This window comes from Diospyros lotus, chromosome 2, assembly GCF_014633365.1.
Source record: "Diospyros lotus cultivar Yz01 chromosome 2, ASM1463336v1, whole genome shotgun sequence".
NCBI lineage: Eukaryota > Viridiplantae > Streptophyta > Magnoliopsida > Ericales > Ebenaceae > Diospyros > Diospyros lotus.
The window spans coordinates 3,437,561-3,462,626 of NC_068339.1; the positions used below are offsets into that span (position 1 = coordinate 3,437,561).

Below are 25,066 nucleotides of genomic sequence, written 5' to 3' on the forward strand. Positions count from 1 at the left end.
TGGGCATTTAAGTAAATCATCATTGGGAAGCCCCCGCAACAAGGCACGTCAATACACGTATAAATTGGCTTCGTCGTGTACCTAGCCGTGGGCCATGGACTCTCGGCCCGCTCCCCCATCCCCCCATGATCTTCTTCTTCTTCTTCCCTTCTAATTTCCGCCCGCCGTGTTCGGGTTCCGCTCTTTATCTCTCTGTCATACAGCGGAGAGGAAGAACAATGGCACACAGAAGACTTCAGATTCTCCATTGATGAAGAAACCTTTTTCTCCGAACACCTCGCATCGACGCCATGGGCAACTGCTTTAACGCGAAAGCCCCTCCAGAAGTTGGCGACTTCGCCAACTCCAAGCCCCACTCTGGTATTGTCCTTTTCTGGGTCCGTTTTCTTTCTTTTAATTGCGTGCAAATATTTTGCCCCTTTTCTTTGTTCATGAAATGTGGAATCTCCCTTGGTCCTGCATTCAATTATCTGACTTTGGCTTCCGTGGCTGGTGTGGTGTCCTCGTATTGTTTATGTACAAGTCTTTGATTTGGACATGCAACCGGGTATCGTTTAATTCCTGCTTTGGGCCTTTCGTTATTTTCTTCTTCTGCTGTTTGGGCATGATTCCTTTATTTGTTTCCTCTCTGTTTAGTTAATTGTTACTAAAGGGTTTAGTAATGGATAACACCGGGAATTAAATGTGGGTTTTTCTAGAGTTTGTTTGGTTTTGCATTTGGTTGCCATAACAAGTGTTTCAACTTTAGAGTTTTAATATTTGTTATGTTTTGGGGTTTTCCGTGTTGATTATAAAAGTGTTTCAGATTCATCTGCCCCCCCCCCCCCCAAAAAAAAAAAAACTTATTTATGATATTTGATACGCTCAGGGAAGATGAATTCTCGCTAGTTGCAGATGCATTACAGTACTTCTGAAATGTTGCGGAGGATTTAAGTTCGTCTCCATTTACAATATCTTCAAAATACCCTGTTTTCTGTTAAGGGTGTCCATGATTTTCTTATTCCATTTAACTTTGTCATAGATTTTGTTTGACATGTGAATGCAATGAGAGCTGTAGATGTCTAACATCAAGAAAGAATTATTCAACTATCTAAAGAAGCATGTAGTTCACCATGTTACATAGGGAGAGACAACACAATTCAAATTCTATAGGCCTAAATAGGTATCTAAGTCCCTTGGATTGCTCTTCTATTGAGATTTTCTGTGATCATTTGGATTAATCATGTTTCTTTCCAAAGTTACTCAGCCAATTATACAGATATTCTTCAAGTAAGCCAGTCTTGTCTTTTCAATCACATTATTCTTATTTTCTCGAGGATCAGTAAATTTATTAGTAAAAATATTAATGAATTTAGTGATTGATGTATTGGATGATCAAATATTTTCTTAATTGAGGGTTCAGTATATGCTAATATTAGGTTTTCTTAATAGACCCAAGCTTTAGATTTCAATTTGCTTGTCTTTAGCGCATTGTGGTCTTTGATCATCTCGTAGGAATAGCAATGGACTAGATTTGGTCTGGGAATCACTTCCCCATCACCATTCTTGTCCCTATTGGTAATGTACTAAATTCCCTATGCCATTAGGATCAATCAAGGAATGGAGGAATTCCTTAGAATCCAAAGGCTTAAAGTTAAGCCGATCGAAAACTGAATGTATGAATATAAGTTATAGTAAAAATAAAAGGGTGGATGATGTCATGGTGAGACTTGAAGATCAAGTCATTTCAAGAAAATATTAGTTCAAATATCTTAAATCAATTATCTAAAACACGGAGAGATTATCGAAAATATTATTCATAGAATTAAAACAAGATGGTTTAACATAGATAAGTGCTTTTGATGTTTTATGCAATCGTAAGATCTCTTTAATGCTAAAAGTGAACTTTTATTGGATAGTTGTTAAGATAAACTCTATTGCATGGCTCAAAATGTTAGGTAGTAAAATACTAACATGTGGAAAAATGAGTGTAACTGAAATGAGGATATTTTTGGTAAATATGACCATACAAGAAAAGACATAATTAGTAATTTATTATTCGTCATAAAGTTAGAGTGGCTCCTATTAAGAATAAAATGTGTTAAAATTTAATTAAGATAATTTGGTTTTGTAAGAAAAAAAAAAACCAATAACTAGTTTTGTGATGAGAATAGATGAAGTGAAAGAAGTTAGTAGTAAAAGAGGTAAACAACGACCAAAACAATTTGGTAGTAAACTTTTAGGTTTGACATGAATTATAATGGAGATAATTTCATAGATGGAGATAATTAGAGAGATAGGATTAATATTATTAGTTGATTTGTTGTATTTAATAATTTATCTTTAAAAACTATTTTGTATTCTCAGCCATGTTTTTTTCACCAATAGATGTCTTAAACACCAGATTACTGCTCAAATTTAAAAAATAAAATACTGCACTAATAGGTGATAGATAAAGTAGATACGAAAATTCAAAAAATAAAAATATAAATATAAAAAATAAAACGTAATTTTTGAAGCATGAGAAGCTCAAATTTGGTAGTAGGAAGGAGTAAATCTAAAGAAAACTTTTATTTTTTAGACAAAAACCCTATGACTAGATAGAAATATGGGATTATATATAATTATACAAAAAATAAAATGAAAATTATTTAAATATGTGTGGGTTGGGCACAGTTCAGGGACTTCATACCCATCAGATGACTGGGGAAAATTTTCCCTGCTTACCTGCCCCATCAAGGAAATTTTTATGTCCAAATCTGCCCCAAATGGGGTGAGTTCAGCAGATAGACGTTGAGGCAAGTGCTCATTATCATCCCTACCATATTTAGAGCGAAAGGATAATTTTGAAGCACAATCATTGTTCCTAAAACAGTAAAACTCATCTTCTATGCATCAGTATATTCATTGTAGATGCCAAATATAATAAGTAGCAGCTTGCTTTCTTAAGTTTCTTTCCTTTAGAATGTCATTATTCCCACATATTGACCCTTGATCGTGTGTTTTTAATTTAGATTTCAATTTTCTGATGAGCATATGAAGGGTCATGAAAAGATAAGATTTCACTCATTGTTTTTATTGATTAAAAGGACCCTGCCGTTTATTTAGGTGATGTAGAAGGAAGCATCATTATACAGCATCATCATTATAATTTATATTAAATAATGAATACGAAATGGCGTCCCTAGTGCATGAGGCTCCCCACTTTGCAAGGGTTAGTAGAAGGTTGTACTTTTATGCAGCCTCTTTCCAAAGCAATGGTAATTCTGCGTACAAAGACAACCCTCCTCCAACCTCACAATGTTGGAAGCTTCCTGCATTACAGACACCTATATCTGTTTATATCATAAGCAAACGGATATGATTCAAACAAATTTCTATTGAGATAATTTGTAGCTATTTGGCCGTAGTTAAGGTGTTGCTTGTGAAAATAAGCATAGAAGGCGTGTGCCATCTTCATAGTTAGGTACTTCCTCTTATTGTATTTTGTAGGCACCCAATACGTGTGTATATCACATCATGCCTGTTCTTTATTTTTTTGCATATAAATTAATAAAGACAGTTAGTTGCTTTTGAATTTGTGTACTTACATAGATGCCTTGAAGAGTCATGTCAGGAAGTAAACTACTTTTTTCTTTTCCTCCATTTTTGGGTAGGTGAATAAAAAAGGTTTTTCCTTTCTGTTTTTTTTGGTTATGATAAAACATGGAGATGGTGCTTGGTCAACAAGTTGTTACCGTAACAACTGCAAATGAGTGAAAATCCTGTCATGTATATCATCACTCGTAAGATTTTTGGAGATGATTCAGCAAACATCCTTTAGTGGTCTGAAATCTGTTTGTGTGCCAAGTAGACTACCTGGTAGATGTCATATGTTCTCTCAGACCCAGGGCTAAATATTACTAAATATGATTGTAAATTCATTTTTCCATGGTACTATTTTCGAGTTTCCACTTAATTCCAAACTATCATATAATTCATATTGTTCTTCTCAGAGGGGACAAAAATTTCACCCAGCCCTCCACTTCTGACTATCCATATACCCAGTAAAAAGAGTAGAACTGGGATACTGCCAACTCCAAGATCTGAGGATGAGATATTGTCATCACCCAATGTGAAAGCAATACCTTTTGGTGAGCTTAAGAATGCTACTAGGGACTTCCAGGATGAAAATCTTATTGGAGAAGGAGGTTTTGGGTATGCTTATAAAGGATGGCTTGATGAACAGACTCTTACAGCTGTAAGGCCTGGATACGAAACTATTGTTGCTGTCAAGATGCTCAAACACCAAGGCTTCCAAGGCCATAAAGAGTGGCTGGTAGTTTTCGTGCACAATATACTTAGCAGTTTTTGTTTTTACTTATTTGGATTTAGTCATTTACTAATAGCTCATTGGTTGCAGTCAGAAGTCAATTATCTTGGCCAACTTCATCATCCAAATCTGGTCAAACTTATTGGCTACTGCCTGGAAGGTGATGACCGGCTATTAGTCTATGAATTAATGCCCAATGGCAGCTTGGAGAATCATCTATTTGGAAGTTAGTTGAAGTTCTATTTTTATTTTTATTTTTGGCTAGATTTTCAAAGCATGCTTTGTTAGTCCCTATGATAATATCCCCCCTTCATGAAGTTAACAGAAGCCTAGAAGCCACAAAGTTTCTAGAGCTAACCTTGCAAAACAAATGTTGTTGTGATCACTAATTCTGAGGCCGTGCCTCATTTTCAGGGAGTTCACTACCTCTTTCATGGGAAACAAGGGTTAAGATTGCCATAGGTGCGGCTAGAGGGCTCACTTTTCTCCACAGCAACGAATCCCCAATCATATTCCGTGATTTTAAAGCTTCTAATATCCTGCTAGATTTGGTATGTGCACTAAAAGCAAACCATCTGCTTTAGCTTTGTGAGAGCGTGGGCTCAGTTGACATGATTCAGGGACCTGTTGACTGTTGTAGTTGGTTAAAGTTCTCTAAATCACGATGGTGTTTTTGCTTCAAATTTTGTGGTACAAAGTTGGAATTTGTTTAATGAATGGTTCAACACTTGCTATGCTACTTAATTTGCAGGAGTTCAATGCCAAACTTTCAGACTTTGGATTGGCAAAGGCTGGCCCAACTGGGGATCAGACTCATGTATCCACTCGTGTCATGGGCACTCATGGCTATACTGCCCCTGAGTACCTTACTACAGGTTTATCTCATGGCTAGCATTTTGTTGGTACATTTTGTAAAGCTATTAACCCTGTTGCTTCCCAGTTTCAAAGACTTGTCTGAATTTTGATCCTTTGCCATGCATTTCCATTGACTCATTAACCCTGTTGTTTGTTTTGATTATTCTATATAAATTTTTATTTTTCATCCAATGAGAGGATCTTGTGCTTCTAACAAGACTGTGAATTGGTTTCACCTTTCACTGTCCGTTTGTTATTCTGCCTCTTTGTTCCTCAATTGGGGGGGGGGGGGGGGGGGGGGGGGGGTTGATTTTGACAACTCTTTTCTTTGAATAATTCAATAAAATTAAATTTGTGGCAAATTTTTGAATCAAAAAGAGTTGTTTTCAGTTAAGGTGAACTTGCTAGAGAGTTTTTGCTTGCTACAAATGAAGGAAGTCTTCTGACGTCAAATTCATGTATCTAGGTGGTGCAATCTTGGACTTGTTCTCTAAAAACGCGTGCACTTGCATTTGTGAGCGTATTACAGCAAAGATAAAAATGCAGGCAAAATCTGTAAGAGGTCAAACATTTGATTGTGGACTTAAAACTCCCTTATTTGGCTGTACCACCAAGAATTGGAAAACTACAATTTCAAATTTAAACTTGAGGTTTCGGTCAAATGTAATGTTAACTGGGGGGGGGGCGGGGGGGGACTTTGGGCTTGATACGGGTGAAAAATCTATTTTTGCTGGCATTGTGCTTGGGATAATTTGTATTGCTTGTGCCTCGGGTTTATAGAATCTTTTGGTTAACTTGTTTTGGATGCTGAGATAAAAATCATGCACCAGTTTTGGAGATTTATTTTTGCAGTTAATCCTGTCTGGTCTCATAATGGCATTTGGCAATTTCTTTCAACTTTCCAAGATTCCATGTTTGCTTCCACATTAAACGATGATATTTTTTGTGGTGGTCTTGAAACAAAAACCCTGTCTGGAATGCTTCATTTTTCTCAAGCATATATTCCCTTCCATAAGATTGTTCAGGTATAGCGTTCCATACACTCGTGCAAATTGTTTCCCCCCCTGGCAGGTAAGTTGACAGCAAGGTGTGACGTATATAGTTTCGGGGTTGTATTGCTGGAGCTGCTTGCAGGGCGGCGTGTGATTGACGGAACAAAGTCCGGTGATGAGGAGAAGTTGGTGGAGTGGGCAAAGGCTAACTTGAGGGAGCATCGTAGGCTATTTAGAATAATGGACACCAAGTTAGAGGGCCAGTATCCTAGAAAAGGCGCTTGGATCGCAGCCACGCTTGCAATACAATGTGTAAGAAGCGAGCCAAGAGCGCGACCCAAAATGGATGAGGTTTTAGATATTCTAGAACAGCTCCCGTCTCTCAAGTTTCCATCGGTAGCTTCCCGTCCAGAGCAATCAAAACTACCTAGGCCCCTTACCCCGACCCCGACATCCCAACCACCACCTGCATTGCCTCCCTGCTCAACATCTTAACTGAAGAGCTGCTGAGCAGGAGGCTCAATTTCGATCTCAATTAATGTAAATCCTTCCATTCAATTAGCATAATAGTAGTCCGAAGGAGATAAATTGTTGTCATACAGCATGCATACTCATGAACATCTCTTTCAATAGAACTAGGAAACATCTAATATATCATGTGTTTTGTGTTGCTTGGAAGAATTGAAGTCCAAGAAACTATGTATGCATCTTGAGTTAAAAAGTTACTAATAAATCATTTTTATTGCAAATATACCATCGGGACTGATCAAAGTATTTTAAAATAAAAAAAAAAAATTGTATTTACATGTGGTGGACTATGGAATTTTAATTTTAACAACATCGTTTAGCAATTTGTTGAAATTTTTTGTTACTTTTATATTTTCTGTAATATACAGTTTGTAATTTTTCAATTGAATTTTCATTCCAAGATCTGAATGCAAAAAATATGAAGAAATGTGTGGAATCATATTTGTAATAAATAATTGATTTGGTGTTTATGGGAATAACTTCATTTGTAATGAAATATTTTCAGTATCATTAATTAAAAATAATCATTCGACAAAATCAAATTGTCAACAATAGGGTAGGAAGGATCCATCCGACATTTGGAGCTTATATCAGTGCCATTTAAGTATTTTTAAAATAATTATAGTATCAAAATGTAGAGAAATATTAAGAAAATATTTTTAAATTATTTTTATAATTTTTGAAAAAATTCAATATCGTTTAGGAAATTGTGGAAAACGCAGGCGTTGACGAAAAATTTGTCTCTAACATAATATTAATTGTGATTTAGAGGCTGCCTCTGCGAACACCTCTCTCTCAGGTTACCATCGTCACAGCTTACAGCTGCTCTCTATCTCTCTGACCGTCCCCTTATCATCGCCCCCCTTGCCGCGCGGTTGCTCAGTGCTTGGTGCCGCTGTCGATTCACAATCTGGGCTGAGCAGCCGTCGATTCACAAACACGAATCGACGTTTCCGTGCTTGGTGCCGCCGTTTCCGTGTAACACGAATCGTCGCTACCCCTTGCCGGCGTCGATTCACAAACACAGACTCCGACTGCTGGGTGCCGCCGTCGATTCAGCTTAAAGGGGTATGATTTCTTTTGTTTTTCTTCTTGTCTCTTTCTGGGTCTTATTTCTGGTGATTCTCGTATTGCTTCGTTTTGACTTGAAACGGTTTGTATGCTAATGATTTTGCTTTCATTGTGATAATTTGACTGTGTTGTTATAATCTTTCAGAGTTATGGGAACCATTTCTTGCTGGGGTTGTTGATTCGTGTCACCCTAATTTTGAGGCTGCCCCTGTTTGATCAAATAAAATCATTCAGAAATTTTACAAACTGAATTATTGTTGGTTTCCTTAATTTCAAAGTGATATTTGTCTGGTGGCAGTTAAAGGGATGTGCCCACTCTCATTTCAACCCAATAGATGCTTAGCATTTAGCAGAGGTGACTCTGTTATCCGTCCCAAGACTCCCAACCGGCCAACTGCGGCTATGTTTTTAACGACTCTGTCATCTCTCTATCTTCTCCGTTCCTCTTAATTGTACTGATTCAAGTTGCTAGGCTTTAGTCTGGGAATGAATTGAAGTGTGAACTTGGTCGATGTGTTGATTAAATGATATTGGGCTTGGTTGATGTCCAAGAGACCATAAAGAGAATGATGAAGTGGAGGAACTTTTATAAACTGTATTATATTTGATTATTTTCTTTTCTTTTCTTTTCTTTTCTTTTTTAATTTGTTGTTTGTTTTAAATTAGTAAGTCATGGGTCTATAGAACTTATGTTTACATTTGTTTGAATGTATTATGGAATTTATGTTTATTTTTTGATTGAATAAGAATAACTAACTTTATAATTTTTATATTAAAAATTATATTTGCAAAAATGCCTCTATATTTTTTTTATTTATGTGTTTCCCCCGCATTTCCGCATCTTACTTTTTTGAAAAATGCCGTTTCCCCTTTTCCGTTTCGTATCATATTCTTGTACCGTTTTTGTTCCCGTGTAACCTAGCCCTCAAACTCCAGGTTTGTATTCAAACAATCAGACCCCTTTTGATTGATTCTACATTTGATTAGTTTGATCTTCATGCTTTTAATTCAAATTGGGACCATTTTGGGTGCATGCTTGTAGTTCTTGGAACTTGGGTTGATCTTGTTGATTTCAAACTTTACTTGATGGGTCGTGTTAATATGGTGGTCATAGCAGATTTCGAATTGTACTTTGAAATTTTCAAGAAGTTTGAAGAGGATGGTGTTGGTGTTGGCCTTGGGGGATCTTCACATACCCCACAGAGCGCCTGATCTGCCTGCAAAATTCAAGTCCATGCTTGTTCCAGGGAAGATCCAGCACATCATTTGCACTGGGAATCTATGTATCAAGGTGGGTGTGTTTTGGAACACAGCTTTTAGTTTAGGGCTTTCTTGATTTACTTGTATTTTGTTTGCCTAATTTTTCTTGTCCTTTGTACTTCAACAATTACTTTCCCTTGTTTCCCTTTTCAGAATTAGATACAATCTTCCTGCAAAAAGTTAGTCAGATAAGAAAAAGGAGATTTTGGTGAAACTGTTTTCGTGTAAAACTTGCAACATGGACAAAACCCTTGTATGGCTTCTTCAACTTCTTGACAAAGAGTAATATTCCCTACATTGGTTTGAATATTATATATATATATATATATATTCACACATATCAATTTGCCAAGTCCAAAAAATTGGGCTGCTATCATAAACCTTTGTAACAGCTAAGTTCATGAGTTTCTTGTTTCTAACTAACTTTTATTTTTTACTCATCTATTATAAGTGATTTCTGGCTTCTCTTAGACTCTCATTTTTGTAGAATGGCTCAGAAATGTTAAGCACGAACTGATAGAAAAAGTGCAGCAGGATAAACAACATATGATTGTGATTGGTTTGAGGGATTGATATAACCATACATTTGAGTAGAGAAATGATAAATTTAATTGATTAATGCCAGAAGAAGGCTTCAATAAGGGTGGCCTTCTAGCTGATTAAAAGATTGCTCAATTTTAACCTGGGTGTCATGGGCTTAAACCTCTGGAACGTCAGTTCTCTGTGTGAAAGATAAGAATATATTTTATCTAACCCTCAGAACATTTAACAGCTGCCCCCTTTTGTCCTAGTAGCACTTTTTCTATGGGTGTTTCCAATATTGCCGCCAAAATATTGAACTGTAATAATCAATGTTCTAATATATGAGCTTTTGGAAACTCTCTTATCTTACAAGAACTTCTAGTGTGTTTTGGAAGGCAGTGTTCTGCAATCAATTTATCCTCTTGTTTTTCCCCCCTCTTGTTTTGAACAAGAAGTGACTAATAAAGTTTGAGTAACTTAAAATTGTCGTTTCAACTGAGGTAAAATGTTGCTAACTATATTTAGCAAAAAGAAGAATTTACAGTTTCAATTATGCTAGTAGGTCAAGTGCTAATACTATGTTCATGTAATGAGCTATCAATATTGAGATTTAAAGGTAACTTCTGGATGAAATATTAACTTGTCAACGAGTGTGGGTGATTTATGGTATGCATAATTCATTATTTTATATGGTTGGGCATACAGAAAAAAACAGGAATCAGCGACTTTTGAATTAGTAAGTCTTCACATTATTCAACCTTCCCACTCTAGATAAAAATTTATACAATCTCTTGTTCAGTGCTGTATGACACTGCAATAGAATCTTCTTCAGTTACTAGGAGTTAATTTTCTTCTTGGTTTGAAGTTGTTTGCACTTTGTGTTGTCTTGTTATATGGTATATATGGTTTTATTTGTTGCCTCATTACTAATATGGCAAAGAAGTTTGTCATGTGCCTATTAAATAAAAGGGCAGGAAGTAGAAGTAGCCGTAGCACATGGTAGTTAGCGGTTGTATAGAAGCTTGGGCGGTACTATTCTTTTTTCGAATTGCCCACTTGATGGAGGAGATCAGTATAAATACACACTGATCTCACTCACAAAGCATGAATGCATTGAATCCTAAAATTCTTTCTCAATTCTCCCGCACTCTCTTTCTCTTATCTCTCTCTCTCTTTGTTTCCTTCTCTCTCTTTTCCGATCGAGTTCTTCTATCAGAATTCTCCATAATTCCTCACGAAATTCCTGAGACAAACTTGTCAATTTCGTTGAATCTGACAATTTGGTATCAGAGCGATCCAAGCTAGGCAAAGCTGCAAGAAAGATCGGTAATGGCAAACGGCACGAGGATGAAGAACATGGAGGTCCAACTACACCAATTTGGATCCACAGTATCGGACCTGCAAGCGAGGGTGGATCAGCTAGAATTGGGATCAAACCGCAATCATGAGGCGATTATTTCTATTGATCGCAAATTGGATGGTGCGGTCAACTAAATCTAAGAAGTAGGAGTGCAGATCCGAGAGCAACAAGGCTTCATGGTTATATTCGCACGACAGCAACCGGTAAGTCTCTCCCCAGATTTTCCTCCTAGGGAAAGAGCATACTTGATCCTTCTGGGCCATGGGATGAGTCAGAGGAGACCAGGAACCTCTTAGGTTGGGGAAGAATTGGGAGAAATGGGGGAGAATGTGGTTGGTAGAAGGCAAGGGTTGAATGGAGGCCTTGGCCACTCGAGGATACCAATGCCAAAATTGGATATCCCCATGTTTGATGGGAATACCCCTCGATGGTGGATTAGACGATGTAAGAGGGCCTTTGAGTGGTTTGAGATACCGGAGCATCAAAAGATAACCATGGCAGTAGCCTACCTTAATGTTGCTAGGGATGATTAGTACCAAGGATGGGCCAAGACGAGAGGGGAATGCCCTTGGGCAGAATTTGCAGCAGAATTTTGCGAGAGATTTGGGGAGAGAGGAATGACGGATGTGGTGGAGGAGTTTAACAAAATCAAACAGAATGGATCGGTGGCTGAGTACCAGAAGAGGTTTGAGGAATTGAAGGCGTTGATGCTCAACCATAATCCTTACCTCACAAAGGCTTATTTCGTCCCCAGTTTTATTAGTGGGTTAAATGAGGAGTTAAGGCCCATGGTGAAGGTACTGCTACCACAAACCCTTAAGCTTGCCACTGACAGTGCCCGTTTGCATGAGCTGACAGTGGAAGCGCTCACAAAGAAACAGTGAATCATGAATAGAGGAGGAACACATAATGTGTTAACTCCCGTAGGAAAGATTCAAGGAAGAGAAAATTGGAAAGGAGTACATGGGGTAAGGAGTTTACCAACACTGGGCCTGAAAACACAAAGTGAAAGGTTGATTGAACAGAGGAGGCAATCTAATCATTGTTTCAGATGCGGGGATCGATACTTCCCTGGGCACCAGTGCAAGAAGCAATTGCTTCTACTAGAAGGGGAGGAGGAGAATGTTAAAGAAGAAGAAATGTTGGATGTGCCTGAGGAAGGAGACGAAGACAATGGGGAGATCTCTTTACATGCCTTGAGAGGGCTGGCCAACAACAAAATCATCAAGGTGGAGGGGAAGGTTGGAGGAAGTAAGTTGATGATTCTCATTTGACAGTGGGAGTACCCACAGTTTTTTGGATAAAGGTACTGCCAAGCGGTGAAAATGCCCATTAATTAGCACATAACCACTCTCAGTAATAGTAGCTAATAGAAGTAAGGTGATGAGCAAGTCAGCTTGCACTAATTTCCGTTGAGAGATGAGCGTGAGGTGTTTGAGGCAGACTTGAGGTTATTAAAATTGGGGGGATGTGAGGTGGTCTTGGGGGTAGATTGGATGAAGCAAGTGAGCCCCATTTGCTTCGATTTTAATAGGATGGAGGTGATTTTTGAGAGAGAGGGGAAGGGAATGACATTGGTGGGCAGCAAGGAAGTCGGAGTATATAAGATGATCATGGGGAAACGTTTACAGAAGATGCTCAGGCAAAAGTTAACTCAAGTGGCCCAACTCTTCTTTATATAGATGGTGGAAGAAGAGGAGAAGGATACAAAGGGAGACGGTGAACTATTCCTGGTAGTTAGCAGCCCTTCTCAATCAGAGTCGGAGGTAAATCAACTTGACCTACTTCATATGCTTTTGTTTGAATATGAGTTCTCTTTAGGGAGCCCACAACTCTACCCCCTCCTCGAACCCATGATCATTCCATCAATTTGAAATCCAATTCTGAACCCTTTAATGCAAGAGCCTACACCCCCCCCCCCCCCCCCCCCCAGCCCCTGAAAACACAAATAGAGCAAATGGTCAAAGACATGTTACAACAGTCCCTAATCTAGCCTAGCCACAGTTCTTACGCATCCATAGTACCGTTGGTAAAAAAGAAGGATGGATCATGGCGTTTCTGTATAGATTACCGCCAACTAAACGCCATGACTATCAAAGACAAATACCCAATCCCACTCATTGAAGACCTCTTAGATGAATTAATGGATGCAACCATTTTTTCTAACCTCAATCTAAGAGCTGGCTATCACCAGATTCGAATGAGCCCTAAGGATGTACCCAAAATTGCCTTCTAAACTCACCAAAGCCATTACGAGTTCTTGGTAATGTCCTTTGGCCTTACCAATGCCGCAGCTACTTTCCAATCTTTGATGAACCACATTTTTGAACCTCACTTAAGAAACTTTATCTTAGTATTCTTTGATGATATATTGGTGTATAGCCGTACTTTCGATCAACACTTTACACACCTTAAGGCCACCTTTGAGATCCTTAGAGTCAACCAATTGCATATTAGAAGATCAAAGTGTTCTTTTGCTGAAAGGTAGGTGGAGTACCTTAGGTTCATTATCTCAGGCCAAGGGGTTAGCACAAACCCGAAGAAGGTAACGGCCATGTAGTCTTGGCCAAGACCGAACACCCTAAAAGCACTAAGGGGGTTTCTAGGCCTAATGGGGTACTACAAAAGATTTGTGAAGAATTATGAGATCATTAGTAAGCCCTTAACTCAGTTACTGAAGAAAGAAGGGTTCAAGTGGGGAGATCAGGCTGAGGCAACCTTTAAACAACTCAAGAGGGCTATGAGTGAGGCCTCGGTGTTGGGCCTACCTAATTTTAACAAGACCTTCGTGTTGGAAACAAACGTGTGCAAAACTAGAGTTGGGAGTAGTGTTGATGCAGGAGGGAAGGCCTCTAACCTTTCTCAATCAAGCCTTAGCTCCTAGACATATGGGCTAAGCATTTGAGGAGTTTATGGCCGTATTGATGGCGGTGGACAAATAGAGACACTACCTAGAAGGGGGCCAACGTGATCAAAGACTTACTATTAAAGTTTGAAGTTTTTGCTACAGCAAAAGCTACACACTCAATTACAAAAGAAGGGTATGGCAAAATTCAAGTCCCTTGACTATACTATACAATACAAGAAGGGAAAGAATAATGTAGTGGCCGATGCATTCTCCAAATGCCAAGAGGAGGGAGAAACAGTAGCCATAACTGCCTTGGTACCTAACTGGTATCAAGAAGTGGCCACCAGTTATGATACCGATGAGCAGATTAGAGGATTACTGGAGCAGTTGATTTTGAACCCCTCCAGCAAACCAGGGTATACGCTTAAGAATGGGGTTATTTAATACAAAGGAAGAATAGTGATTGGGGACAGACATGACCTCAAGCAAAAGATACTCCAAACTCTACATTAGTCCCCACTGGGAGGGCACTCGGGGATTCAAAATACATACCACAAGATAAAGCAACTTGAATTGCCCACTTGATGGAGGAAGTAGAAGTAGCCGTAGCATATGGTAGTTAGCGGTTGTATAGAAGCCTGGGTAGGAACAATTCTTTTTTCAAATTGCCCGCTTGATGGAGGAGATTAGTATAAATACACACTAATCTCTCTCACAAAGCATGAATGAATTGAATCCTAAAATTCTTTCTCAATTCTCCTACGCTCTCTCTCTCTCTTTCTTTCCTTCTCCCTCTTTTCCGGTCGAGTTCTTCTATCAGAATTCTCTGGAATTCCTCACGAAATTCCTGAGGCAAACTTGTCAGTTCCATTGGATCTGACAAGGTTCTCCAAAAGTAGAATCCATATCGTAGTTTAGAAATTGTGAAGACATGATTGGACTGCTAACAAGAAGGCTTAATTGTGGGGTGTAATGTAGAGCACATGATGGTGGTACAAATGTTGGCCATGATCCTTGGACAGCATGGCCTTAGGCCTTCTGCATTACTAATTACTATGTCTGTCAATATGAGCTGAGCTAGTTCAATTATAGGATGCCATTCTTGAGTGATCCTGGCCACCACACTTAGTGGCTATTAGGTATTACTACCTCTTGCCTATGCTCCAACAAATTTGTACTTTTTGGCCATACAAAATGAAAAGACTATGTGGACTTACCTTGATATGTATGTAGTTCCTTTTATTAGAAGTTCAATATCTTATTTGACCTTTTTTTTTTCTTTTGTTGTTAATGATCCTTGCATCCCTGCCCCTTTTCCACTTCTATTTTTTCTCTCAAAGATTGGTTGTTTTTGTCCCTTCATAAAAATTTGTTACTTCGAGGTGTCTGGTCCATTTCGATTTTCTTTTCCTGCTCTGTTTTCTTTTTCTCAATGTTCTAAAAATCGGCCTAGGCGGCCGCTGGCTGCCCCAAAATTGCCCTAGTCAGGCCTCCTAAGCATCGGCCCGAGTAATCGGCCGACTTGGGCGCCTAGTCGGCCCGTGCGCCTAGGCGCCCAATTCGTTGGCTTTAAATATCAGCTATTTTTAGGGTTTTTTTTAACTAAATCATTAAATCGAACCTCTCAGCGTCTCCCCCTCTCACTCTCTTCTCACCTCAATGCTGTCGTCTCAACACTGCCAAGCTTCATTGGCCCGCCAGTAGCTCACCGTCGTCGTTCCGTCCAGCTCCATCCTCGTCGCCAAGCTTCATCGTCATCGCCTCTTAGCCTTAGCGTCCTCCTCATCCTCGTTGCCTTAGCGTCATTGCCGTCACACCCGTCCTCACCGTTGAGCTCCATCTCCGCCGCAGCAAGCACCATCTCCGTCGTAACTTCTCTCTCTCTCTGGTTATTGGGGCGTTTGCTGCGTTTCGGTTTCTTGTTTCTGATTTTTGTTTTTATTTTTTATTTTATTTTATTTTTCTTTTCTATTTATATATAATTATTAGATTTATATTTAGTTTTTATTATTAATTATATATATTCTATAATATTTCCAAGAAATCCACTTACCTGCTTGCTTATAGTATTGATTGTATGACTAAATTAAAATGTTGTTTATCCACTATTCATGAAAATGATTTCCATTCAGAAGAAGAAGAAGAAGATGAGCAAGAGCTCAATGAATTTGATTTTGAGTCTGAAGAAGATCATGTATTAGAAGAATATGGAGACGAAAAAGTCCAATTAGATAGTTAGATACTTAGATTCTTCAAGTATGGTTTATGTTGCATTATTTTTGCTTTTGTCTTATTGAACCTAGAACTGATCTACAACAATTTGTTTTCTCATGCTTAATTCTATATTTCACTTGTCATTCCATTATTGTTGTATTATTAGTTTATGTTGCATTATTAATACTTTTCAAATTTGATTTAATTAAAAATAACGTCAAATTACATCACAAAGTTTAAAAAATAAAAAAAAAAATAGCAATTTTCCTAGGCCCCGCCTAGGCGCTAGGCCCCAGCCTGGTGCCCGACTAGCACCTAGTGCCTTTTAGAACACTGCTTTTTCTCTTCATGTTTTTCCCTTTTTATCATGGATTAGTTGATAAAGTGATACCCTTCAGTTTTTTTTTTTTTGGGGGGGGGGGTCCATGTATTAAATAATTGCAAACCTAAAGTTCTATAACATGCTATCTTTCTCTCACGTGGATTGAGATGCTTTGAATCAGATGGTGTGATTTATAGTTTTTGATGTCTATATCAAAAATTGGTGAAGAAAAAATGATACAAGAAAAGCCCAAGAATTAAATGGGGAGATTTAAAAGTTGAAAACAAGCTTTCTTTAAGGAAAAAATATGTGTCAAAAGAGCTTGGATTGTTGAAGGAGTAGCTAACCAAATGTGAACTGAAATTGCCAGTATCATTTGGAATATGGAAAAAATAATTCTAGGAGAGTCGAGGGGAAAAGTCCCAAAAAGAAAAAAGAAAAGTCTTAGTGGCAGATTAAGAGGTACAAGAAAAAAAAATCAAAACTAAGTTGCTATGAGACTTAACATACATGTTGTAATGAAGAAAATGTAGAAAAATATATTTTGGCCAAAAAGGAAGCTAATAAGTCATTTTTAGTAAAACAAAGTCTAAAGCTTATAAAATTTTGTACTGATGGATTAATGCAAAAGATGGGCACTATCAATTTTAATATTAATCTATGCCCTGAATTTACAACCAATTGCTCTCTTGCAGGAGGTTCATGACTACTTGAAGACCCTTTGTCCTGACTTGCATATTACCCGTGGTGAATACGATGAAGACACACGTTACCCAGAGACCAAAACGCTGACAATTGGTCAATTCAAGCTTGGAATATGCCATGGTCATCAGGTTTGATTCCTTTATTACCCCTGATAGCACTTGTCCTCAGTCCTTGCTTGAAGATAATAAACAAAAAGTCAGGTTCTCCTAGACATCTAGTGGAGGTTACACTTCTTTTCAGCATTCTAATTCCTGATTCAAGCTTCTGTAACCAACTTACTGTTGTTGTTCAGACGCTTCATATCATTTCACCAACCTGCTGTAACAGAAACCTCAGGTTGAATTGTGTCATATAATCCCACGAAGTTGCAGAAACTCTAAAAAAAATCTTTTATGCAGATTCACTATGTAGGACTAGAAGTATTGCATGCCTTTATCTGATTTCAACAAATCGTTTATCCTGATAGAATCTCAATTTATACTTTGAAATAAATAGTTTGTTTTTTTAATGCTATGGTTATCTAAAAGACTATACAATCTGATGAGATCTAACAAAACAACCTAATTACATAAAATTGATACTGAAGGTGGCCCTTACCTTGCATTTTTGGAAATTTTGAGAATCACCAAATATTTTAGATTGACCAGTAAAACACTTGAACGGGAACTAAACACAAATAAGTTGCAAAGGATGCTAGAGAAAATGGCTTTTTTGGCTTTTTGTGTCCTTTATTCAAACCAAAACACCGGCAATTGTAGCTCATCATTTTCTATATATTACTGCAACATCATTTTGGATGAATAAGGCATATAAAAGTTCTGCTCCTGCAAGATTCCTAAAAATTAGAAGAGGTATTATTTGCTGAGCTTCATCTTTCCTGCCATACAAGAATTGATGACTGCAGTAACTTGGAAAATTATTCATGTTTTACAATTACTTTTTCCTTGCACAATTGCACCATGTCAGGCATGTGTTATACCAAGTAGAAAATCATCTTGACTCGTGAACAACTTGAAACAGGAAACGTTTCGTTATGTTCTCCTTTCGTTATTTTATTTTTCTCAATTTTCTTTGGCTGCTCTAGGAAAGTGTATGAATAATGATTATGTTGTATTTTCTCAATCAATAATTGCCACTCTTTCTTATTTTATGGTCTGAAGGTTATTCCATGGGGGGACTTGGACTCACTGGCCATGCTTCAGAGGCAGCTGGATGTTGACATTCTTGTCTCAGGTCATACCCACCAGTTCACAGCCTACAAACACGAGGCAGGGGTTGTAATAAACCCAGGGTCGGCTACAGGTGCTCACAGCAGCGTAACCTATGATGTCAACCCCAGCTTTGTCCTCATGGACATAGATGGCCTCCGTGTTGTGGTTTATGTTTATGAACTCATTGATGGCGAGGTTAAGGTCGACAAGATTGACTTTAAGAAGACAACGACGACCTCTCAAGCCGCGCACTGACTAGAAAGATGTTTGCTTTCTTCTTGTAGACCTTTTCTTCTGCAGTTAGTTAGATACATAACTGGTGAGCTTTTGATGCTTGTGATCATGGCATTTGAAATCTGCATGTACCGAGGACTTAGTTCGTGTGCCTCTTTTCTTTTTTGTTTTATTGTTTTTTTTTTCTTCTGGTTTTCTGATATATGTAGAGGTAAATAGTCCCAAAAGGAGGGGGGGTGAATTGGAGCAGATAAATAGTGGTTTTGATGTTCCAAGATATCAACAGTGCTTGGTTGTTTTCGCGTGTTGTTAGGAGAATGAAGCTGTAATCTTGACTTGACCGTGTTAGGCTGCACTCGTACAAGGATTGGTATAAGATATAAGACCACTGCTTTGTGTTTGTGTTACATGGAATATTTTTGAAGTTTTATAGAATTGCTTTTATTGCATCCAAGAGAGGATAGAATAATTTTCAAAATGTGGAGGAGCGTCTCTGTTTTAGTTTAGTGCCATTATCCTTAAAATAATCATCAAATAGATGTTTTTTATGCATTGAAATATGATTTAAATGCCGATATTATCTAAAGGGTAAATTAGATAATTTTTTGAATGACTTCTCTAATTTATATTTAGCACTTTTGAGATTTTTGTTAGATCACAATATATAGTATATTCTCCCTATTTTACAAATTACACTCAATTCTACTCCAAATAATTATTAGTGGGTTCATGTAATTTTATAAAATTTTGAAAGGAGGTCCTAAACAATGAAGAGTGGTATGTGTATTTATAGCAAAAGTTAGGATTGGTGAGGGTAATTTTCAAGGTTGTTAAAATCGTAAAAGGGTTTTCGACATATAAAATTTTAAAATCGAGTGTAATTCAATTTTAAAATTGTAAATTTGTAAAGGTTTTTGATATAAAAAATTATAAAATTATACTTGTAAAATTGAGAGTTTAACAACCATGATAATTTTTCTTAATCTAATTATTTTTTTGAGAATGGATGCCTATTTATTTTCAATTATTTTTATTTATTTCCATTTAAAAAAAAAAGGGGGGGGGGGGGGGGTTGGATCAGTGGTCAACCAACCGGACCGCACAATTTAGAACACCATTAGCCCGACCCGTCTGTCCGGCCGCGCGGCGGATAAGGACGGGATATAATTTGATCCGAACAGCGGCCCAATGGCTTTTGCCAGCGTCGAAGTAGTTGTCAACGGTAAAAGGATTTCAAATTTGAAATTCGAATTATGAGCGTCTTAGGACTGAGCGGGCCCATCAACCCTGGGACCCGTTCGGTCCGTTCCCACATTTTTTATTCCTTCTTTATATTTTCTTAATAATAATTAAAATTAAATTCCCTTATTAGCATCCTTACTCGCGAGTAGTCGCTCAGCACGCCACTTCCCCGCTCCAGTTGACAGGCACAACGGTTCCACGAATAGCTGGCAATGATACCGCGCGTGGGAAAGAAACCTAGTCGGTGGCGACTGGAGGAAAACACGGGATCATATTGTTTTTGAGTTTTCTCAAAATTCCCGCCCAAATGCCAATTGGCAAAGAGCACAGTAACTTCTCTGTATAAATCTCTTTCCATTTCTCTCTCTCTCTCTCTATCTGCTCCTCGCATTCTGTATTCATCGTTTCGTTCGTCTGTTACCTCTCAATTCTATCTTTCTCTTTGTACAAGGAGCAATGGGGGACTCTGTCAAGGATCAGTCTGCTTCTGCCTCCGGTCCGAACCTTAAACCCTAATCTCTCTAGCAATATGTGTGTTTGTTTCTATTTGTTCTTTCTTGTTGTGTGTTTGATGAATTTGGTTACTGACTTTGCAGCTGATAAAGGGAGATCGTCATCGAAACTCAGGTATCCGCTACGATCGGCCACCAAGCCGAAGGAGGAGAAACCACAGGCGGGCAATTCGTCGAACTCCTCTGTCCCCAAGAAGTATGAGCCTCTTGTTTCTTTCCTTTTTGTTAGGCTCTTGTTTCTTTTCCTTTTCTATCGTTTTTTTATTTTTATTTTTTGAATTGTTTTTTGCAGTTTTGGGATTTCTTCAATATTTTCTGTTCCTCTGGAGGGACATAAAAAACAGAATCATTAGTTGATTGTTGTTACTAGTAATTTAAATTAAGAGTTTGATTTTGTGTGCATGCCTCCTGTTATCAAATGATCTGGTATCGGTATGCTAAGGTTTAGTTACTTTCTATAGATTGGTGGTGTTTATGAAGGTGCATAAAGAAAAAAAAGATAACTGAAGAAAAGAAAGAGGCATGATGTTGAATTGCCGTGTATTGGTGAGGAAATACTCAAATAGGAAAAATGTTACTGGATGGTCCAACAAAAGAGTAAATATGATGCTGGGCATTAGAAATTTCAATTATGCAAGATGTGATAGCAGCATGGCAGAATGTTGCTTGTATGCTGTTGTTATTTTAACTTCATATGAATTACTGTAAGCAAACTGCATACCTGATATGAACAAGTCTTACTCCCATTTAGTAGAGATTACTGATTCTACGTGTATTCAAACTGATATTAAAGAGTTGTTGGTGTCACCATTCTGTCTATTAATTTGATGCTAGAGAAGACTCATTTTTCTTTCATTTTTTTTGCTATATCCAGTTAGTACAGATTTTTCTATTGTTTATTGTTTGATTTTTTTTTCTGCCCTTGAATTACAGTATAAGTTTGAAGATTCTAAATTAGCATTCAGTTACTTATATAATCACCAGCCTTTCTGAAATTGATTTTCTGTCACATGATCTGAAGACAACTGAACTCTGGAAAAATAAATCTTAATATGACCTCTGTTCCTGAAACGAAAATTGTGCAATTTTTGAACTGAAGTCACTGCAGACAGTGTGCATGTTTCTGGAAAGAATTTGTTTTATAAAGGAGATGTTTAACTCCCCTTCCTTCCAGAATCCCTTCAGGGTTTGGCCAAACAACTTTGATGGAATACAATCTTAGCTCTTTATAATTTATTCCTTTGTGGTTCCCTGTTATAACAAAAAGGCTATCTACTGATATGTTCCTGGGGTGCGTATTTCTAGAGGAAGACCTTCATCAAGCGTAAGTAAGAGCGTAGGCATCCTTGATATACCTGCAAAGGACAAACCAGGGAAGCCCCCCAGGAGGCTCTCTACTCCTGCCAAGACCACTGTCAGCCCTGCTCCTGCATCAAGAACAGTTGGCAATATCACTCCAATTTCTGAGACTAGGTCAAAAAGGTCTACTTATAGTCAATCAAAAAATGCCACACCACTTTCTGAAGTTTCCAGATCATCAAACCGAAAGAAATTCAGTGTTCTGTCATCAGCTTCATATTGGCTGTCACAGATTAAGCTCTCTGAATCTGCCGCCAAGCACAAAATCTCACTTGGGTTTTTCAAACTTGCATTGGAGGCTGGATGTGAGGTATGGTAGATCATTTTTGCCTTTTGTAACTCGATAAAATAAGACATACATCTTTAGTGGATTGTTTCTACTCTTGTTTGTTGTAATATCTTTAGGGCTTAGAAGTTAGATGTAATGTCTTCATTGAATATTTGACCATAAATAGATTTGGTTGGAGAGCTAAAATCCATATAGGCCGTGTCACTTAGAGGAATTAACGTCTAGCATTTTGTTGTTAGTCATACAAATCAACTTGCATTCTTTTGTTCTATATATGCTGGGATGTTGTTAGTCGTTTCCTGATGTGGTAAAATTTATTTTTGTTGTACCAAAAGATTATCTACAAAATTTCATTATTTTCCTGTGAAACTGCTAATATTGACACCCACTTTTTTTCTTCTTTTCTCCTCACATTTCTATTTGTTATTGTTTTTCATTATTTTTAATTTGCTTTAAAATATTGGTTCAGCCTCCTCAAAAAATGAGGAATGAGCTCAAGTCTTACGCATGTCGACATAACTTGGCCGAGCTTGGAGAACCTGTGAAAGAATTATTTGAGAGCTATGATATTCTTGAAAGCTTGGAGCAGCTGCAAGTGTCTGAATCCTGTTCCCAAATGCCTGAAGAGGGAACTCGTTCATCCGATGATGATGTACACAGCTCTTCTTCAGTTACTGGAACTAGGAAACTGAAACCAAAGTCTCTGAACCCCGATGCCACTGCTCAGAATTCTGAAGTCAAAGAATCAGCCAAGCAAGGTGCTACGCAGAAAGATAACCTTCGAATGAAGACTCGGGGAACTTTGAATAAAAATTCTGTGAACACCAGAACTGATCCAGAAACTGCAGGGCGTTTTGCATCAAAAAAGTCCCAAAAGCCAACCAAGAATGAATGCGATAAAAAGAAGGATAAGAACAAACAAGGAAAGAATGCTGCTTCTGAACAAGGTAAAAAAGAGTGTAATTAATTCTATAACCGTAATACATTGGCATTCATATAAATTGACCTTTTTATTTTTATAGGTTCAGTCAATCCCTTGCCTGCAGACGAGCCACTCCAGGAAAACAAAGAAAACATGGTAAGTACTATTTAGCAAAACCAATGAGATAATACAATGATCTTTTGTTTGTTTATCATTTCAACCTGAACATTGAAGTGCACTAGATTCTTGCCTAGGGATTTTTTTTTTGTCTTCTCAATTTTTTAAGCAAGGTTGACATGTCTAGAATTGGCTGTCGCGACCCTACTACAGAAAAAGGAAAGAAATAAAAGGAAAAACAAACAGTAAGAGCGCGACTGGAACCACTCTGCTATTGCACCACCCATTTGCAAACAGCAGGAGGGGGTGGGACTTGGTTTAGTGTGCTTATAACTGTTTAGCTCCACACTTACAAATTTTATTTGTACAATTATTTGTAGGATGCTCCAATGTCGGAACAGATCAGTTTGATTGAAGTCTAGACAAAATCTTGCACCAAGGATGCTGAAGAATACAACTCTCTTTTTCTTGATGATTTCCTACTGGGGTTTTTTACTTTGTATAGATAGGGTTGTGTGGAAGTGCTTGTGTGGTGATGAAGTCAGTATTTACTGTTTACATTTTTTTTTTGGCCTTGTATCATTGCTGATGGTAATGGTACCCCGTGTCTAGTAACATACAGTTATGTTGGTGATCGAAGATTGTATCCAATTATAGAACATGTTTTGTTTCTGCATTTGGCAATACCTGCAGGTTGTACATACAAAATGAGTTGCTCCCAATGTTGTCCATTAAGATGCATTTTGCTGGTCCAAATTTAATCGGCATGTTGATTTAATTTCTCTTATGATATTAAATTTCGTAAAAAAGGTAAATTATTTTTCAAATGCAATAATACTTCATTTATATTATTGTAGTTTTAACAAAAAAAAAAATTAAAAATTAAAAATAATAAAATTTTATTTATGTTTAATTATATCACAATAAGAATTAAGTAATTTGGTTATATTATTAATTAAAAAATGTTTACTTTTTAAACTTAAATATAAAAATTTAATTAATAATTTTGTATCTCAAAAAATAAGAAAAATAACTTTTAAATAATTTTTAATATTTATTTATATTATTAAAGGACCACTAAAATAACTCTTATTTAGGAGACAAATATTCTTAAGCCCCTAAGTATCATAAATTATTAGTATGTATTTAAGATTTAGATTCATGGTATTTCCATTGATAGTTTATTATATAATATCAACGGAAAGATATGATATTACGATTGCATTAATTATATTAAAATATTGGATACATGACGGTTAATAGTTTTTTACAACCACAATATATATATATATATATATATATATGTTTGGTTGCTTTTAAGAGATTCTTTTCAGAGAATGGGGTGCCCTTGTCCGATTCACATATTATGTGCGGAAGAAAGATTAGCGCCTGTTTGGTCCTTTTTTAGGTAAAGGAAAACAGTATCTCTTTCATAGTAAAAGCTTTTTATTTTTTATTTTTTGTACTGATATATATATATTTTTTACTGTATGTTATGTGTCTTTCAACACTCGAATATCATTTGATTCAAAAAAATAAATTAATGCCTTATATGAAATATTTAAAAAATATAAATTGAACAGAATTGCTCGCTGAATTATTAAAACGCTCTCAAAAGTTTTCGTTACATTCTATGTTGTTATGTTGCGAAGATAGTTAGAATTGTTGGAGATCACTAAAAGAATGACGAGATCTGCTTGAATTAGTGAGAACTTTGGGTTTTTACAACGAGAATGACCAAATTTACTTGAGTTCTCCAAAAAAATCAAGTGATCCGCGTTGGCCAATAATGGGAAAGGATTTTTTAGGTGTAAAAGATGAAATCTCTCACCTTAAGGGTTTCACACATTGTTACATTATTCCACGCATATGAAAGGGGTTAATCACGGTACATGGTAGCGCACTAGGTAGGAGGCATAGTGCATGATGCCTATAAGGAGTCACTCTTATAGAAAGATAAAATTCTCACACTGCGTCTGTCATAACTTGAATTTATATTTTTGGGTACAATTTATTACTTGAAAACTAATCGTGCTACGCCATATGAAAGGGAGGGAGAGGCTTTCTTAGTTGGATAGGGAGGATGAGAGTGGTGGTTAAAGCTTTTGAGCAAAAATAAAAAAAATAAATAAATTGAAAAGAAGATAAGTTTTAAACCGATTCATTTTTTTGTTTATTTCATTTCTAAAGTTGCTGCCAAAATATTAAAAGC

The 25,066-nt window shown here is 37.2% G+C and overlaps 3 protein-coding genes across 3 annotated transcripts; all 3 read left to right on the top strand.

The window, feature by feature from the left end:
- The first annotated feature begins 290 nt into the window (after nt 1–290).
- LOC127794237 (probable serine/threonine-protein kinase PBL3) lies at nt 291–5,299 on the top strand. The gene is made up of 5 exons (XM_052325182.1): nt 291–360; nt 3,975–4,297; nt 4,382–4,517; nt 4,706–4,842; nt 5,043–5,299. Exons 1-5 carry the CDS (start codon nt 291–293, stop codon nt 5,181–5,183), a joined length of 807 nt encoding a protein of 268 aa, XP_052181142.1. The 3' UTR covers nt 5,184–5,299.
- A 2,152-nt stretch (nt 5,300–7,451) lies between these two features.
- LOC127794445 (vacuolar protein sorting-associated protein 29) lies at nt 7,452–18,820 on the top strand. The gene is made up of 4 exons (XM_052325520.1): nt 7,452–7,734; nt 8,855–9,028; nt 16,959–17,096; nt 18,129–18,820. Exons 2-4 carry the CDS (start codon nt 8,897–8,899, stop codon nt 18,432–18,434), a joined length of 576 nt encoding a protein of 191 aa, XP_052181480.1. The 5' UTR covers nt 7,452–7,734; nt 8,855–8,896; the 3' UTR covers nt 18,435–18,820.
- A 1,180-nt stretch (nt 18,821–20,000) lies between these two features.
- On the top strand, nt 20,001–23,595 carry LOC127794040 (uncharacterized). Its single transcript, XM_052324905.1, has 6 exons — nt 20,001–20,151; nt 20,252–20,363; nt 21,473–21,836; nt 22,285–22,762; nt 22,838–22,893; nt 23,235–23,595. Exons 1-6 carry the CDS (start codon nt 20,112–20,114, stop codon nt 23,274–23,276), a joined length of 1,092 nt encoding a protein of 363 aa, XP_052180865.1. The 5' UTR covers nt 20,001–20,111; the 3' UTR covers nt 23,277–23,595.
- The last annotated feature ends 1,471 nt before the right edge of the window (nt 23,596–25,066 follow it).

Coding starts and splice junctions, on each gene's coding strand:
- LOC127794040 (XM_052324905.1), top strand. CDS start 20,112: ATGGGGGACTCTGTCAAGGATCAGTCTGCTTCTGCCTCCG. Junction 22,763..22,837: donor GAATGCTGCTTCTGAACAAG/GTAAAAAAGAGT, acceptor TTATTTTTATAG/GTTCAGTCAATCCCTTGCCT. Junction 22,894..23,234: donor AGGAAAACAAAGAAAACATG/GTAAGTACTATT, acceptor AATTATTTGTAG/GATGCTCCAATGTCGGAACA.
- LOC127794237 (XM_052325182.1), top strand. CDS start 291: ATGGGCAACTGCTTTAACGCGAAAGCCCCTCCAGAAGTTGGCGACTTC. Junction 361..3,974: donor CAACTCCAAGCCCCACTCTG/GTATTGTCCTTT, acceptor TGTTCTTCTCAG/AGGGGACAAAAATTTCACCC. Junction 4,518..4,705: donor GGAGAATCATCTATTTGGAA/GTTAGTTGAAGT, acceptor CCTCATTTTCAG/GGAGTTCACTACCTCTTTCA.
- LOC127794445 (XM_052325520.1), top strand. CDS start 8,897: ATGGTGTTGGTGTTGGCCTTGGGGGATCTTCACATACCCCACAGAGCG. Junction 9,029..16,958: donor CTGGGAATCTATGTATCAAG/GTGGGTGTGTTT, acceptor GCTCTCTTGCAG/GAGGTTCATGACTACTTGAA. Junction 17,097..18,128: donor GAATATGCCATGGTCATCAG/GTTTGATTCCTT, acceptor TATGGTCTGAAG/GTTATTCCATGGGGGGACTT.